The 13011-nt window shown below is 44.1% G+C and overlaps 1 protein-coding gene across 1 annotated transcript; it reads right to left on the bottom strand.

Annotated features, from left to right (window-relative positions):
• Positions 1-8840: 8840 nt before the first annotated feature.
• LOC120110500 (scopoletin glucosyltransferase-like) lies at positions 8841-11030 on the bottom strand. The gene has a single exon (XM_039125610.1). The coding sequence runs from the start codon at positions 10474-10476 to the stop codon at positions 9001-9003; it is 1476 nt and encodes a 491-aa protein (XP_038981538.1). The 5' UTR covers positions 10477-11030; the 3' UTR covers positions 8841-9000.
• Positions 11031-13011: the final 1981 nt, after the last annotated feature.

Genomic DNA, 13011 nt, shown 5'->3' with positions numbered 1-13011 from the left:
GGGGTAGAAATTATCATAAGGGCATAAGGTTTTCATTTCTTATTTAGGTAGAGTTAGTAGTCTATGACATTAGAGTTTATAGTGATGGATTAGAATCTTCACCTATAATGTGAAGATTTATTTAGAATTATCTGAATGCATTGCGGGGGCCTCCTTCCTGCCAATATGGGCCGGCAGCTCGGGGGTTGGAAGCATTAATTGCTTCGGAGCGTTTGGTCTGTGGTCTCTATATTATGCATCGCATAAGTTTATGTTTGAACACTGAGCCTTCAACAGTAGACAATAAAAGCCATGTTAATTTTCTGAAAATGAAAAACATTTGTCAAAAACTGGGCACTGTTTCAGTGAAAACAGGCAGAGGTTCCATGTTCAAATCTTGCACGGTCATTCCAAGCATTTGGACATGCATAAATTGGAAAAAAAATCGTAATTCTACCCATACCTTTGTTTCACTGCCAGCAATGCTCTTGCAAGGCCTGAGATAAGGAGTACTTGTTATGAAAAGAATAGATACCCCAGGCAAAGAACAACTAGTACTAAACAGAATACTTTTCAAATGAACATTTACCTATCCAACCAAATAGAAGAGAAACAAAAGCATGCTGGGGGGGATTAGCTATCCAAATGGATACCCCTTCAGTGCATCCCCAAAAAAAGCAAGCACAATACTCTTTTGTGAGATTTGATTGTCTTTGCTAGCATACTTCCATTAGCATTACTCAAATTCAAAAAATGCAGTAATACCCGGTAGAAACAAATAGAAATTGTCGCCAAAGTCATTAATTTCATAAGCACATTACAAATTCCTTCTAAAATAAGCATTCAGCATACGAATTATTAAGATGCATGTAAGGCTTCATTTTTGTAACCTATCTTTGTCTCTAAAAATCTTTTGAATTACCTCTTTCTCAGACGGTGGGAGATGGAGTCGGCTAATTGGCGCCGCAGAGAAGGAAGGAGGAGAGGAGGATGCGGACGGTCGCTCGGCACCGAAGAGGACAAGGGCCGGTCGATCAGGATGCAAAATGAGGAGGAGGAGGCCGGCCGCTTGGTTTTATTGTTAATTTGACTTTTGACGACGCTTATACGCGTCATCTTAGGCATGTGAGAACGACGATGCTAATAAGCATCGCTTTTTCTGTAGGATTATGACGACGCGTTTACACGTCGTCTATTCTTCAAAATTACCAACACTTAATTAAATAGTCGGCAAATTTTGGCGCGGTACCCTTTTTTTCCGACGCTTCCTCCTAGTGTCGGAAAAAAAGCATCGGAAAAGACCGATTTTTCTGTAATGAGCTCACATGATGAGATTAATGAATGAAGGTTTAGATTGGATCCCACGTGTCAGGTTTAGGGGTGATAATCAGGTGTACCAGATCAGCTTGAAAGACTAGTTGTTATTTGAGACGGGAGAGATACATACTGCTAGAGTAACGCAGAAATGTCATGCAGAAAAAGTCCACAGATTATGTGTAAATCTTTTCATTCTTCCTCTCATTAACAAACTGTATTTTGTCATGCATTGGCTGTCAAAGTGCAATTTGCGTGAGATTTTGGTTGCCAAAGAAATGCATCAGATGAAGTTGCTAATCCAAATTTATTGCATGACCATGAGCATGGCTCGTAGGTGGCTTTCATAGTTATCTGCTGAGATGTTACATACTATTTAGTCAAGAAAATGGAGATCTCATGCCAAGTTTGGTGGGCGCTGTCAAGCTAATGTAACTCGAGGAGACATCTTCTTATTACTCTAATTTCCCCACCGAAAGAGAAGAGATTCGATTAAGTTGCCAGGTTTACCTGTTGAGATAGTGTTACACGTTGGCGAAGTGTTGATTAATTAATTTTTCCAATTTACATTTCCGGTATGCATATATATATATATATATATAGAAGGACATGAGCTTAACTGAAATAAAGGAAGCTATCTCACATCTAATAGTGGTTGAGCAGCATATATCTGTTTTATTCTTAACCATTCATTCTTGGAGACATCCCTTTCGTGTTATTATAGGCACAGTTGTATGTCCATATCTTAACGCATTTATGAGTATACTGTGGGTCATGCAAACAACCAACAGTCACACTTGAGAACTTAGAATGCGCTTTGGGTCCATTGGCTTTCCTGTTTGCAGTAGGCCTTCTATCATTAATTCACTCCTCCACAATGTTGTGGAGCATTAAATGGCTTTGTTGTATATATTTTAGTGGTTGACGTAATGTCTAGGAGAAAAAAAAGGAGGAATGCTAAAGAGCTAAAGGCCTCTTTGTTGTTTTTTATTTTTTCTGGTAAAAGAAATCTTTGTGATGTTTTGGAGGGATTTGCTTCCAGATTGTGAGTTAAACACCTTCCCTTTAGCACCTGGAGATGTTAATCAAGTTCAAGCAATGCTTGAACTCGTCTGCAGTAACGAATTTTGTCAGCATATCTGCTGCATTTTTAGAAATATGCACTTTCTCAAGCAATATGTCACCGGAAGAAACCATGATGGGGACATCAGAGCCCTTCATCCTGATGATCCTGAGCCTCCGGATTGAGTCAAACCCGTTTATTTGCATATTTATTTAATTATTTTATTTCTGGGCTTATTTGCATTTTAGGGCTTATTTGTGGGTTATTTATGTTATTTGTGGATTTATTAGGATTTATTTCTGTGTAAGGGGATTTATGCAAATTGTGTATTTTGGCCCTATATATAGGGACCTCTTTTCATGATTAGGGCTTAATGAAAGATTAACAATTTTCTTCCTCACGTCTCCTCCTCCTCTCTTTCTCCTTCCCTTCTCCTTCTTCTCTTCCTCTTCCTCCTTCTCTTCTCCCTCTTCTTCTGTTTCTGATTTAAAATTGCAACGTGAGTACATCGTATCCACTGAAGTCTGCCTTCCCGAACTTGGTTCTACACCAACTTGGTATCAGAGCAAGGCTGGTTTTGCCCCTGTTGCTAAAGCCACGATCCAGCCTCTTCTTCCCTCGTTCACACCATGAACCCGCTTCCTCTTCTCAACCATGTTCGCACCAGCCCGCACGCCTCCCTTCCCCATCACACCCGCGGCCGCCTTCACCCCACTCACTGCCAACAGCGCCCAAAAGAACAGCCGCCTGCGACGCGGCGCCGGAAGCCACAGACTGCCGGAGTTGTGCCCAGCCGCCGCCCACCACCGCCCTGTGACAGCCTCGGACGCCCTCCACCCGATCCGGGAAGAGGCTGCCCGCCGCCGTGATCGGCCGCCGGCGACTCTGCCCGCCGCCGTGATCGGCCGCCGCCTGTCGCCGCCGACCACAGAGCCGCGGCCTCGAGCTCCGTTGCCGTCCCCTACGGCCGATCCGCAGTCGCCGCCCGTCCCTCCTTTCCGCGGCCGCCGCAGCGAGGGTCGGGAAACCCTCCCGAAACGGTCGGGAGGTTGGGAACAGATTAACGGGTAAGTATCAGACCCGTTAGCCCGCCCCACTAGCCCGGACCCGTTCTGGAGAAAAAAAACTGCAGGTTCACGTGACCCGCACATGTCCCAAAAAAAAAAAAAAAAAAACTTACCTCTGTTTTGCCGAGAGGAAACCCAAAGGGTTTCCGCCGCCACCGCCGCCATCGCCACCGTCTTCGCCGCCGTCACCACGATCTGTCGCTGCGCCGCCGCTGCTGCTGGCGCCCGCCGCCGCTGCCGTCGTCGTCGCCTTGCCGTCGCTGCCCTTGTCGAAGCCGTCGCAGCCAAGCCGCCACCATCTTCTTCCCCATTTCCGAATTGACAGTGTCCGCCGTGCCGCCTGCGCTGCTACGCCGTCGCCGAGTCCGCGGTGCCCCTTCGTTTCCCCACGGTGCCGGTTCACCTCCTTCTGTGGCCGCCATCGTCCCGCCACCCGAGCTCCAACGTCTCTTCACCGGCAGTCCGCCCCCATCTCCCTTCTGCCGCACCCCACGCCACCTGAGCGCCCCACCACCTCTCCTCCCCTTTGTCTCCGCCGAGCTCCGACGTTTCTTCGCCGGCAGCCCGCCCTCCCCCCCCCCCCCCCCCCCTCTCTCCCTCCGCCGTGTACCACCCTCCCTTCATCATCTTCGTTCACCCACCCACCAAAGGAAAAAAAAAAAAAAACCCAAACCCTCCTCTGAAGTCTCCCATTCCACTGTGGGCTTCATCCGACCCACGCCCACGCGCCCAGCCCATTGTTTTCTACAGGTTCTTCATGCCTGATCACACTCCATAGGCCGCCAACACTTCTCTCTGCTGCAGGCCAAAGCCCATTTTACTCCTTGAGCGCGGCCCAGGCCCAAGCGGCCACAGGCCCTATCTCAGGCCTGATCCAGCACCTTCGTCAGTCCATTCCAGGAGCCCAAGAACCCCTTTTGGTTGCAGATCCGGATCCACAGTTCCAGCTAGCTCTGCCCGGCGCCAACTTCGTGTTCGAGACTCCACAACGGACGCTTCCGGTTGACTGCATCCGCCACAGGTGATAGGTTTCCACTTTTTTTTGGGCTTGTTCATTTAATTATGTTCTAGTTCTCTTGCATGATAGCCACATTTTGAAAACTTACTTTTGCTGTCAAAATTCAGAACATAGAACCCCTACTTTCAAACCCATCCTATTTGCCCTTTTAAAATCTAAATATTAAATTAGCACACCCTAACAACTGGATGCTTCTCAACATTCTTCGATCAGATTGATTTAGGATCAGAACAACTGCACTGCTTGATTGCAATCTAATTTCTTAAATTGAATAATCTTAATCCTTAATTCTAAATAACCGAAGTAAAAAATCAGCAATATTTAAATTTTAAGTTATTTTTGTGAAGACTTGCTGATTTCTGAAATCATAATAGATTGCATTAGTAGGTTGTCCTGCATCAAATTTGATCCTACATCATAGTTATTAGGATTTTATTAGTGACACTGTATTTCACATCATCGCTCAGTGTCATCATTGCATGCCAACCTGTAGTGATATGGAGTACTATCTCAGTCAACCTAAAACCTCTGTAGCTACCATGAATTCCGACATTTTGAGGTCTATCAAGGAACAGATCATTGCTATGCGGGCTGGATACAAGGAATTCACACAAGAGATCCGTGAACTCATGCAAAATTCTAGGACCCCTACACCGCCAACCCCTGTTGCAGCCCAACCTAAAATCGGTTTGGTTGCGCCACCTGTTATCCTTCCCCATTTTCTTGGGCACCAAACCCAATGCTCAAGATGTCAACAATTCGACCACATAGCATCCCAATGTTCCATTAGGACCTACCTGAGTACTGAACCAGAAGCTAGGAGCCAAGAGGTCGAATATGTCAAAGAAATCTATGAACCAAATATAGAAGACTATGAAGAAGACTTTGAAGACGAACCTATAGAATTAGATTTTGTCCAAAATGATTCCCAAAGGGAGACTATTGATCTAAGTACAACCAAGTCATTTCACATCACTACTGTGGAAGAGATAGTGACAGATATTGAGAGCCAGTCACCTGAACTGGCACTTGTAGCTAAAGATACCCATGTGGAGTCCAATCTTGAACATTCCCCTATAGTAGTTTCCCTTCTAGAGGAGTTTAATGATGTAGTCCCTGATGATCTTCCGGATGCACTTTCTCCGATGCGTGATATCCAACACGCAATTGATCTAGTTTTCGGAGTATTTCTGCCCAACCTTCAACATTATAGGCTCAACCCAAATGCATATGCTGGGACCTGGGATTTAATATTACCGACAGTTGAGTTTGCATATAATAGTTCGGTTCATAAGTCCATAGGCATAAATCCGTTTGAAGTGGTGCATGATTACAAACCTAGGCAACCTATAAACCTATTTTTCATGTCTCATCAGTATAGAGTCTTTGAGTCTGCACAATCAATTGCATCATATCCACATTCATTGCATCAAGAAATCAGCAATTGCAGTCACTTTAATAACTTAAAATATAAATTCCTTGCTGATTTAACCAGACGTTATAATGGGTTAAATGAAAGAGATTACGTCATGATAAGAATTAGGTTTGAATGACTTTCTTCGTAAACGTTTAAGAAATTGCAAACTTGTAGTGCAGAACCATTCAAAATCTTAAAGACAACCAGTTCGAATGCATATGTTGTGGATCTTTCTGATGACTATGGGATTAGTACGATATTTAATATTGAAGATTTAGTCCCATACAAAAAGATAATATTCCTGCCTTCTGACTCCTTTATTGATATACCTGCCCATGTTGGACACCCTGACCTATTACCTGCTGTTGAGCCACCACCTCCCAAATTTCATGCACGCAGAGAACAAATAGAACATATATTGGATGAGCAGGTTATTTCAAGCAGGAACGGTGGTTACCAACGTTACCTTGTTCGGTGGAAAGGTCGACTAAAGTCTGATGTGACGTGGATTTTCAGAGCACAGTTGCAGCGCATTGACCCCGATCTTTTGGAGCAGTACAACAGCCGGCCAGACCTATACTCGACGGGGTCGAGTTTTTCTCACCCAGGAGGAGTTGATGGGGACATCAGAGCCCTTCATCCTGATGATCCTGAGCCTCCGGATTGAGTTAGACCCGTTTATTTGCATATTTATTTTATTATTTTATTTCTGGGCTTATTTGCATTTTAAGGCTTATTTGTGGGTTATTTGTGTTATTTGTGGATTTATTAGGATTTATTTCTATGTAAGGGGATTTATGCAAATTGTGTATTTTGGCCCTATATATAGGGACCTCTTTTCATGATTAGGGCTTAATGAAAGATTAACAATTTTCTTCCCCACGTCTCCTCCTCCTCTCTTTCTCCTTCTCTTCTCCTTCTTCTCTTCCTCTTCCTCCTTCTCTTCTCCCTCTTCTTCTGTTCCAGATTTAAAATTGCAACGTGAGTACATCGTATCCACTGAAGTCTGCCTTCCCGGACTTGGTTCTACACCAAACCAATTCCTTGATCTTGTGATACCTCACATCTATGTGCTTGATTCTCATATGATACATCCGGTTTTTCACGAAATAGATCGCACTCTGACTGTCACAATGCAATGGAACTCTGAATTGCTGAACAACCAGCTCCTTGACTAATTTTGTTAGCCACAATGCTTCTTTAGCAGCCTCAGCTATTACCATATACTCTGACTCAGTCATAGATAGTGCAACTAGAGACTGAACTATGGACCTCCAACTGATAGGCTCTCCTACAAAAGTGAATACATAACCTGTAGTTGACCTCCTGTCATCCAAGTCTCCTGCATAATCTGCATCAACATACCCCACGACTGAAAGATCATCCTGTTGTCTGACAAACATTATACCATAATCTTTAATACCCCTTTAAGAATCTGAAAATCCACTTGACTGCATCCCAATGTTGTCTTCCTGGATTCATCATAAACTTACTTGCTGCGCTAACTGAATGCGCCAAATCCAGCCTAGTATAAACCATAGCATACATCAGACATTCCACTGCATTAGCACATAGAACCATTGACATGTCTTCAATTTCTTTCTCTGTCTTCGAGCACTATGAGGTAGACAATCTGAAGTGATTTGCTAAAGATGTGCTCACTGGCTTCGCATTACCCATGCTGAACCTCTCCAACACCTTCTGTATATAACTACCCTGAGATAACTACAATTTTCTGGAATCTCTATCCCTGCGATTCTCCATCCCAAGAATATTCTTGGCCACATATATGCTGATCACCACCTTGTTTGTTTTCGGATTCTAAAACTTGTACCCTTTCACCCCTTTCTGATACTCCAGAAAAATACACTGTCTAGACTTTGGGTCTAGCTTTGACCTCTCCTCACTAAAAATATGTATGTAGGTTGGACATTCAAACACTCTCAAATCTGAGTAGTCTACCTTATTACCTGTCCACACCTCCTCTGCAACCTTACCGGCCATCTAGTGTCGTCCTAGGTGACTTGTTAATTAAGAAGCATGCCATATTCACTGCCTCTGCCCAGAAGTTCTTTCCAACCCCTTCTCACAAAACTCTATGAACTTTGAATCTGTGTATTCACTGCATCTGATCAGAGACATTTGATCTTTCTTCATGTTTGGTTTTCTACTTCAGCTTTCCACAACTTGAACTTGGCAAACATTTCTGACTTGTGCTATATAAAGTACACCCAAATCTTTCTCGAGAAATCATCAATAAAAGTTACGAAATACGTATATCCACCCCGTGATACTACTCTGACTAATTCCCAAATATCTATACGAACATAGTCAAGAATATTCTCTGTCTTATGTGTGGCAGTCATGAATTGAATCATGTTCTATTTTCTAAGAACACAATACTTGCAGAAATCTAGTTTGCAAGTTTTAACATCATTAAGGAAATTTATTTTATACATTCTAGCATACCACGTCCACCCATCTGGACAGTTTATAGTCTTGTGCTAAAATTATTTTGTGAGATTGGGTGCGATCAAATTAAGCTGCGCTTGAAGCATATGAATACTAATCACAAAATGTACCCTGGACGCCATGCTGCCTAACAAGCTCAGCCTCGTTCGAGAAGAAACATAATTTGATATGATGATAGCAATTCAAAGAGAGCAAAGAAAATACACCACACCAGCTGAGTGGCGTTTTAACGATATCCTCGAGTTACTTAATGACGTCATGGGGCAGATCTCTAATCTAGTACTCAAGGGAAAAAAAAAAGGCATACCTGCAATCTAACTCAAATGATTTTGTTCGATATACTGGGACTATTGAAAATCCAGACATCGAAGGCTGACCTCAAGAATGCATTTGTCGGGAACCACCGTGAAAGTTTGTGTGCAGGCGCAAGTCTCACCTGCTTCTAAGGTGATGACCCGGCAAGGTACAATTGTGTGATAGTGTGATGGATCCAGAAATTTCTACGCACGCTTACGGAATATAGAACTATTTTCTTTGGAACACAAATTATTTTCTAGCTAAAATGCCACACTGAGTACCGTTGCCATTACAAACCGACTGATGAATGTAGTTTGCACAATTTGAGAAGGTGGCAAACAAAACAAGACTCGCTCCTCAGAACTCGACGCATTTATTCTGTCCCAGTTGTCTTCCTCCTCCCAATCAACTCCTGGATAAGCTCCCCAGCGTCGGCATAAGATGATCCACCCTCCTCCACTGCCCTCCTTCCCATCTCCGCGAGCTCCCTCGCTCTCCTCCTCATCTCCTCCGCCTCTTCTCCCCCGTCCATAACCCTCCCCACCGCCCTCCTTATCTCCTCCCCCGCCACCACCCTCCTTTCCGCACCAATATCTACGTACTCCTTCACCCCGACCCCAACCCCAACCTTCAACACATCCACTATCAACCTCTCGTTAAGAAACTGCTCGGCGAACATCGGCCAAGTGATCATCGGCACCCCGGCGCTCACACCCTCCAAGCAAGAATTCCAGCCGCAGTGCGTCACAAATCCCCCCACAGCCTCATGATTCAATATAAGTAGCTGCGGCGCCCATCCTCTTATTATCAGTCCCTTCCCCCTTCCCACCACTTCCTCCTCGAACCCTTCTGGCAGCCAGTCCGAGTCATTTCCGCGGACATCTCTCACCACCAAAATAAACGGTGCGTCCGAGGCCTCGAGACCCAAAGCAATCTCTCTGATTTGAGCTATGGGTAATTTGTACATGCTCCCAAAACAAATGTAGACCACCGAGCCCGGCTTCTTGGTGTTCAACCAGCTCAAACACTGGCTGCAACCGATGGAAGTCTCATCTCCCCTCCGAGACTTCTCGATCTCATTTCTGTTGCAGAGTGACACCGGGCCGACGTTCCACACCCTTCTACCTACCACCTTTCTATAATGTTCGGCGTAATCCGGCTCTAGCTCGTAGTAGCTATTGGCCACGACGCCATAGCTCCGCTCCTCGGAAATCCTGATCCGGTCGAAAAACACCGTAAATCCGGGCATCTTGCTTGAGTCCCGGAATTGGGATCTCTGCATCTCGATCCGGTGGGGGAGGCCGGGAAGGACTAAGGACTGGGCGCTGCCCGGCGGGACGGACTCGAGGACTTTGAAGCGGTCTATGCTGTGGGAGGCGCAGAGGGAGAAGAGGCTGGTGCCGTGGAACACGAGGCGCGGCACGTCAAGCTCTGCGGCGACGTCTTGGGTCCAGGGAAGGAAGGAGTCGGTTACGACGGCGTTGGGGAGTAACTCTCTAAGGACTCGGGCGAAAGGCTGACGGAGGAGCTCGAATGCCCCGACGAATTTGGCCCGCATGTCGAGATTGGCGAAGGTGAGGGAGCTCGCGTTCTCGCAACCAGTGGGGAGGCCGGCCTCGGCGGAGGGGAAGGGGAGGAGGTAGAGGGCGATGGGGTGGCGGAGGGTGGAGGAGTCATTGGCTTGGTCGATGGAGAGTTGGATGGAGGGGGCGTTGCCCGGGGTGGTGAGGATGCTGGTTTTGACGCCGCGGGAGGCGAAGAGCTTGGCCAAGTCGACGATGGGGATAATGTGGCCTGGGGCCGAGAAGGGGAAGAAAAGGATGTGGAGGTCTCGAGTGGCTGAGCCCATGGTGAAGCTCCGGGAGATGGCAAACACTATCGAGGAAGGGGAAATTTTTTTTGCCCTGTTCCAGAGATCAGGTAAAATGGGGAGAGGTTTCTAATATCCAGTAGAATCGATGGAAGAGGTCTTCGGCTCTGGAGTTCATTATGACCTGCAAATGCTGACTTGCAGTGGCTCCTTCGTCATTGCTTACGAAAGGCCTCTTTTTTTCTTTTTTCTTTTTGACGGGACGATGGAAGATAAGTTTGACGTAACCCTCTAACCTCCGGTTCCAATTACTCGATTAGTTCCGTCTAATTTCCAGCCGCGACTCTTGAACCGTGATTCCAGAAGCACATACAACGCCACGTGTTGACGAATAAACGACCGATCAATCAAAATATGGTATCAGAAAACAATATTATGAAGTAGGACGACAAGTTAATTGGAATCTCCTGTTTTCATTTCAAAAATACATGATTGTCGATGAGATGGATTATTCATGGTGTTTACCTTTCGGAATCTAGTAATCTTACTTCTTGTTAAATAATTATTTTATAATTATTTGTTAATTGGGGTTGTTGATTATAATTCTTATATAATCGTCAATAACAATATTTCGTGAAATAGGTTGTTCGTGATGTTTACACAATATTTAATTACTATTTTTTTTTTTGCATAATATAGTTACAGTATAATTGAGCCATTCCTTTATACATATTTTTATGGTTTGTTTGCACATTATTCTCCATTTGATTTACCCAAAAGATATGGTAGATTCATAAAATAAATCTCAAATACAATCTAATATAACTTGATTGTAAATCTAATATAATAAATCTGATGGTTACCTGTATCATGTGGCAGTTTTTCAGCTGATATGGAAATAGCAACATATATGATTTTTTATAAGTTCTAGCTTTCTCATCTATATGGTTAATATAAGTGCGGCCGTATGCACTAAAAACTCTCAATAGTATTTTGTTATGGTGGAATTTTTACGGACAGAAAAAGATTGCAGTCAGTTTGATAATAATCGAATGACATTACTTTTTCGGTCCGAACTAAGAAATAAGTTAGATATGATGCAAAATGGATCTTGTTCTATCGTTGATCAGAGATTTCTATATAAAAATATAAATCGGAGATTAAAGAAAGGGAAGGAGCCGTCAACTCCTAATAGATAGAGAAGGATTTATTCAATCACATAGTTTGAGGCTCCTAAAATATGGCACCCTTGTGGCAATCTATTTGATTTTATGAAAAGGCCGACTAAATTTGATTGCATCATTTAAGAAGTTCATCCTGGTTGATTTATATCATTGATATTCGTGAAAAATACTATCTTAATTTTACTTCTCTGTACAGATATACAACGAGAATGCATCCCGGCTCAAAACCTTCTATCCCAAGCATCATTATGCCAAGATTTGATCCAACAGATGCGGCACGGCCGTGCTGAGCGACCGAGCACACATGGTCGCCAGCCCAAATCCCACAAGATCTAACTCTTCCTAAAATTTCCAGACTTGAATATATGCAAGTATATCTGTATTTAAATATTCAATATAAAGTTATTAAATGTGAGATTTAAAAATTTGATCCTTTTTGCATATAAAATGACAAGGGGCAGGGCTCTTCCTTGGCCAATTGTCAAATTGGCGTGGAAAATTTGGGATGATAATTTGTTCTCTCGTTTGCTTCCCTTCCTTTTCCTCCTCTCATTTAATCTCGGACAAAAAAAATTGCGACTTCGTTCTCTTCTCTCTTTGGCCTTCCTTTTCTCTCTTGCTTCAGCAGTGACGTCCAAAAGCCTGTCTGTTTCGAAGACAGCTGAGAGGATGCAGTCCGTGAAAAGAATGGAACAAGAGAAGATTGTGATTGTTGGCGACAGGCCGTAGCTTGTTGGCCCGCAAAGTCCAGAAACTAAACAACAACATTTGCTCGTATTATCGACCCATCTCGGCAGTTAATAACCTTGAGTTAAAATTAATTTGTGTGATTGGGTGCGATCAAATTAAGCTGCACTGGAAGCATATAAATTACCGATCCCAAACTCTACCCTGAACGCCATGCTGCCAAATAAGCTGAGCCTCGTTGGAGAAGAAACATAATTTGATATGACAATAGCAATTCAAAGAGAGCAAAGAAAACACACCACACCAGCCGAGTGGCTTTTTAGGGATATCCTTGAGTTACTTAATGACGTTATGGGACTCTAATCTAGTACTCAAAAAAAAGGCATACCTGCAATCTAGCTCGAATGATTTTGTTGGCTATACCGTGACTATTAGAAATCCAGACAAGGAAAGGCTCGCCTCGAGAAATTTCTCCCCGGGATGACGGCACATGAGAGAGTTTACTTACGAGTTTGGAGCAGTCCCCATCTAATTCTTTACGAAAAAAAAAGAAACGCCAGATAATTACGAGATTGGCGTGGAAAAATAGAGATGAGACTTTGGCCAATCGTCTACCTCCACTTTTGCGTCGATGTCCGCAAACTTGTGCGGTTTCCAAGACACCTCGAAGGGTCGGTCATATTGTAGCCAAAAAAAAAAGGTC

Source organism: Phoenix dactylifera, chromosome 4 (genome assembly GCF_009389715.1).
Source record: "Phoenix dactylifera cultivar Barhee BC4 chromosome 4, palm_55x_up_171113_PBpolish2nd_filt_p, whole genome shotgun sequence".
In the NCBI taxonomy this organism is placed as follows: Eukaryota; Viridiplantae; Streptophyta; class Magnoliopsida; order Arecales; family Arecaceae; genus Phoenix; species Phoenix dactylifera.
Note: the sequence above shows the minus strand (reverse complement) of the source record. Positions and strands in the feature narration are given on the sequence as shown.